We start from the raw sequence: 5,652 nt of genomic DNA, 5'->3' as shown, positions 1-5,652 counted from the left end.
CCGGCACGCACGCACGTGACCAAGCTCGCGGTGGAACGTTCTGCCGCGCAAAAAAGTCTGGGGCGGGCGGGTTCCTTTCAAAGACAAGTGTAGCGGAAAAGAATGGCGCTGCGTGAGCGTGACAGCGGAGGCCGGTGGATAGCCAGCCGCACCCCGGGTTAAGGGTCATTGTAACCAGGGTTTAGGGACTTGTTTATTGGTGCTGAGCGGAGCCGTGTGGCCTCAGGATCATCGTGTTCCTGGGGGCGGTGGGCGGTCGTCGCGTCAACGGGCCGGCGGAGTCTCCGCGGTTGCTCGATTGCCATTGCGAGCATACTGACTGATTTTAATCGGGAGCCTGTTCTGTCGCTTGTTGGCGGGTTGCTTATAGTAGAAGTCTAGGGCTTATCGCCTGTCCCTCCTGCCTGCAGATGACACCGCCATTACTGTCACAACAGCGACGGCAAATGGCCATGCCGCCACAAAAAATAGGAAGAGGGAAGACGATATTAGTTGCTGACCACAACTTGTTCCATGAATGCTACGCGCCGCAATCTTCTCTTCAAATGTTTGGAACGATTTCTTTCTTGCGGGGGTTTTTTGGACGATTCAGCTTTTGGGCACTTCATGCCCGGTCGTCTCTCTCTCTCCTATGGTCTGTGGAACAATCCAAGGATAATTAGCGGCGATAAGGGCTGAGGCACAAACAGTCCGTGCGAGGACAAATCTGGAGTCCACGTACACTGGCTGATAGCTACCGTTAGCGGACGAATCGTACTACGCTCCATTCCTCGCCGCCGTCCTGTTGTTGAAAAAATGGCAGTGCGAGCGTTTGAAGCGGCAGAGAACTATGGATGGTTGAGCTAGGCGTTGCGGCTGGAGTCAAACGCATGCATGAGCTTTCACGTGGGACCGGGCGGTGGATGAGTGGCACGCGCGCACTGAAGCTCAAAGGGGGATGAGTGGTCGATCTGACCTCGAGCTGTCACCTAAGAGCACCTACAACTGCTGGATATGTCAAATATAGTCTTTCAAATGTCCGTGGACGCGCCCACCTTAAATTTTACTTGTTGCATCTAAACATCTCATACTACTTCCTTCATTTCTAAATATTTTTTTTAGAGATTTTAAATGAACTATCACATACAGATGTATATAGACATATTTTAGAGTATAGATTCATTCATTTTATTCCGTATGTAATCACTTGTTAAAATTTCTAGAAGAAAAACAAATATTTAAGAACAAAGGGAGTAGATTCTTAAATTCATACAAAGACATGCAAACAATATAACCTACGTACTATGTCGATCACCTAGCTACCCACCGTTCAAGATGTCGACCATCTCCGTGCCCATCTCCAGCAGGACTGGCAGCAGCTACAACTCTGCCTTCTTCGGCGCCTTCGACTGCTCCGCTCTGGCCTCCTCCGCCTCTATTTATTCCTAGATTTGCAGCCGGCGGTACAACACAAAAGTTTTTTTTTAACACAGTACAAAAGTTGTTCAAAACTCCGTGCAGTTAAGGCAGCGATCAAGCCTGCAGTTAACAAACATATGCGAGATGGGCGGTTAATAATGTAATACTACATCCTAATTAAGGTATTAGGAATCTCTCTACTTTTTGCATTCTCAGCCGAATCATTCAGTGAAAGCAACTCTAAAGGCAATGTGCGCGAGAGAAGCTAGCGGCTAACCCAACCCAATCCAATCCAAATGCATACGTGTGTCAGTGGCGTCGCCGGACAAAAAAGAAATATAGAAACGATAACGATTTGTGCTGGCAGGATGTGGATGCAGCGTTATCTCTTTTTTTAACACAGTACAGACGCAAGTGTTTATATACATGCGCATATAATCACCTCTATGAACACACATACGCACACCTTACCCCTATGATCAACTTCGAAGGACTGAGCCGGCATATCATTTTAAAATTTAAGAAGTCATCGTAGGCACCTCGTCATCGACGAAAACGTCTCCTCTCATTGAATGCACATCATCAAAAATACTAAAATAAATTCAGAAATAAATAAAAACATTAAGACTTAAACAGTGATAGACTGAAGATACCACAGTCCCTCTAACTATTCAACTACAGGTTGATTCACAACGCAGCGTTACCTTGGCAAGCAAGGTTTATAGCCAAAGAGGAGTGTGACAGTGTGACCGCGCATTATTGCTCTGTCTTAGCGTGCGCCCAATCCTCAGTGCGTGCACACACCAACGCCCCTAGCTGGATCCATCGGCTCCGCTGGGAAGGTTCAACGTTCAACTCCTCCGTTCTTTTTCACGGAGAAAATGCGAGTGTGGTTTGTAGAATAATGGGGGAGAATTAGTGGTGATGCATGCAACAACAGCGGTCCATGCGAGGATAAAGTTGGAGTTGTCACTGATAGCTAAGTACTGGCACTAGTAGATTTTTTAGGTGGTGCCTTTTAGATTGTGCAAGTAAACAAATATGAGAAGAGTATTCGGCACGTCAATGGAAAAGTGAAATGAGGGCCCGTGTTGAGATTTCTTTGTATTAGATACAGTACATATTGAAGGATGGACGCGCCTAGCATGCAAACAGCTCCGTATGCACTGCGTGGCGGCCGGCTATTTTAAGATTTTTTTTTTGCCCCCCTTCCTCATTAACCATTTTAATTAAAAAAGCTTTTTATCCGATTCTCAAATGTATGCACAGCCATCTTTTGATGCATGCGTTTTATTTCTTGGTGCATTTAATTTGTGGTTTCAAAAACTAAAAAAACATGACTTTCAATCCGCATATCGAAATTAAGATCTGTTTTCACCGCTGAAATCTTTGCGATGTGCTCTTCGAAACTAGATCCCGCATGGATATATTTTGACAAACTTTTTTTATGCAATTTTGTCCCTGTTTTGTGTACCTGTCTAGCCGTCCATGTACAACTACTTGATAGAGATGTGCAATTTTTCTCCTACACCATATACGTGCAGTTTTTAATTATGGTACCTACCTCCACGCCCAAACTACCTCCTAGTGAGATGTGCAACTTCATGTGTTGCCCACGCCAATTGCATAGTAGTTGATGTGCAACTTTCCCCCGCCCATGGATGTGATTCACTATTTGCTGCATCAGCCAGCAGCCTAACAGTGATTGTGCAACTTCGGATACTGCCACGGCCAACTGTCTAACAGTGATATGCAACTTTCTCTCGTATCTCCATGGATGTGTAGTTTCCCTACTAGCACCCAGCCCAAACCAACCCTGGTAGTGAGATTTGCAACTTTAGCACTCTGTTTATGTGCAACTTTTCACTACCCTCATGAATGCCAAATTTTCACCATTCAACAGTCCCTGCCTGTGAGATGTGCAACTTCGTATGTTGCCCTGGCCAACTACCTAGCAGACTATGTGCAACTCTGTTTGTCGCCCCCACCAATTAAAAATACATGTCCACAAATATGGAGGGGAAGGAGTTGCACATTGACTAATAGGCAGTTGGCTTCAACAATAGACTAAGTTGCACACATCGCTTGTGAGGAGAGGTGGGAGTAGGGTGTGCCAACACTAAAAAAATGCACATCCACCACTAGGTAGTTGGTCGGGACGTTAGAGTAGTTGCACATCAAAGTTGTCATGGTTGCCAGATTGCAATCTCATAGGAAGTTGGATCATGCTGATCCAAAAATTGGTTTTCAGAAAAGTTGCACGATGTCGTACTAAAGTTGCACCATATAGCACCAAAGTTGGCATCGAAAAAAATTCGTCAAAACATACTCATGCGGATCTAGTTTCAAAGATCTCATCACGAAGAATCCAATGGTGAAGACGGATCTGAATTTCGACGCATGGTTTGAAAGATATGACTTTTTAAAAATTTAAAACCAGAATAAATACACATGGATCTGTTGATTTCGGAATAAAGTAATTAGTGTGAATGCATTTAATGCTAACAGCCACGTGCATTAGGAGACAAAAATAAATAAACAACCACATGCATACGAGACCGGTCACTCCATTTAACTAAATAGTGCGTATGTATTTTTTAGATTTTAGGCTAAAGGATTTGTCTGGAATTTGCTAATCTGAATTTGTCGTAATCCTGTCACCAATTTTACTTCATATAACTATTTTTGCTCTGCTTCACGCTTCATGCTGGATAGACTTGTTAGGATTAGGATGAAGCGACAGCTAATTGGGTGGATAACTCAGACACATATTTTACCTTGTTGGAGAGCAGTATGTTGCGTGTGGGTACGACTTGTTGGTATAATTCTTGTTTGTCCTAAAAAAAGAAGTATGTTTTTTTAAAGAGAGTAAACATTGTTTCTTATGCCCTGTTCAGTAATGGTCCGCTCTTAGAATCTACAGAATGGTTAAATGGCAACTCCATCATTTTAAACTACAGTTCCGCCAACTCCACTCCGGGAGTTGTGGAGCGGAGCGTTGCCGAACAGGGCCTTAGTTACAAGTAATACATTAATGTGATTTCCTTTGGACAAACACCTTGTCACGTGATTTAAGAGTGATTGTACCTAGGCTACGAAGAACCAAACTCTAGGTTCGACGAGCTGTGATTCTGCTAAGTCGTATTATTGTTTGTAATCGGGAGAGGAAACATTATTGCTTTGCGAGAAAATGAATAGGTTGGAGGTTTCTTGCAAAAAAAAAGGTGCTTGTAGCAACTTCATCAATCATAAAATAAAGTAAAATGATCACAAAGCCAAAGTCAAACAAATAGATTAATGAGCAGATAAAACGCGCACGGTTTCTTCGCAGCCGTCGGTAGAACACACAAGATGTAAGTTATTACTGAAAACTCAATGCTGTTAGGCAGAGATTAAGACCTGCAGTTAACAATGCCTGTCTTGTGATCAGGACAGATAATAATGTACAACTCATGTGCATTATGTCGTAATCATGTGTTAGGACTTATGAGCGAAGTGCCACTGGGGCTTACTCGCTGTCGCAGGAAGCACAACCGCATCATCAAAGCCGGTCCAAAAGATCTAAAACATGTTCGCATTTTTTTCATCGAGGTCGCTGACTGACTGAAAGTGACTCTCAGGTGGAGCACAGCCAGACAGCTTCAGAGTTCAGACTTTCTGTTGGTAAATGTAAAGATGCACGAGTGGCCAATCTAGCAAGCCGCCTGAATTTTTTACGATCCCATTGTGCCTGGCTCGCTCGATCTGCCGCACCTACAGCTTATTTATTTCAGCACTTTCTTATCACCATTGGGGAGCAGAGCACTCCATGAACTTTCTCTGTTTTGCAGATGCACAACAGCCGGGTCAGGGTCCACCGGTGCAAAGCCCTTACACGGCCTTATGTAGTTGTGTATAGCGCATGCCGTCGTCGATCACCGTAGCAGGGAGGCATGATCGATCGGCGGGCAGCACACGGCCAGCTACAAAATGTACAGAGGTGGAAATCGGCGGCGCGGCGCGCCGATTAGCAGATGATGCACGAGTTGGGGTCCTCCTCGCGGCTGTAGGCGTGGTGGTACGGGTGCGGGTGGTACGGCGGCAGCGCGTACCAGTACTGCGGGTGCGCCTCCTGCTTGCTCGTGTCCTTGTCGCCCTCCTTCTTAGTTTCGCCTTCCTTCTTGGCGCCGCCGTCCTTCTTCTCCTCCTTGGCCGGGCCGACGGTGAGCATCTGCGCCGTGGGGAAGAGCTTGCTGCGCAGGCTTCCGACCAGGT

General features: G+C 45.3%; 1 protein-coding gene across 1 annotated transcript; it reads right to left on the bottom strand.

Annotated features, from left to right (window-relative positions):
- Positions 1 to 4,953: 4,953 nt before the first annotated feature.
- On the bottom strand, positions 4,954 to 5,623 carry LOC125528112 (heavy metal-associated isoprenylated plant protein 39-like; the record flags this gene model as incomplete). The annotated part of the gene is given in 1 exon segment (XM_048692622.1): positions 4,954 to 5,623. A coding segment is annotated over 1 exon segment (219 nt), but the record flags the coding sequence as incomplete, so codon positions are not given.
- Positions 5,624 to 5,652: the final 29 nt, after the last annotated feature.

Source organism: Triticum urartu, unplaced genomic scaffold, assembly GCF_003073215.2.
Source record: "Triticum urartu cultivar G1812 unplaced genomic scaffold, Tu2.1 TuUngrouped_contig_4642, whole genome shotgun sequence".
NCBI classification, from domain to species: domain Eukaryota; kingdom Viridiplantae; phylum Streptophyta; class Magnoliopsida; order Poales; family Poaceae; genus Triticum; species Triticum urartu.
The sequence above is the reverse complement of the archived record's forward strand: the minus strand, read 5'-3'. Positions and strand labels throughout refer to the sequence as shown.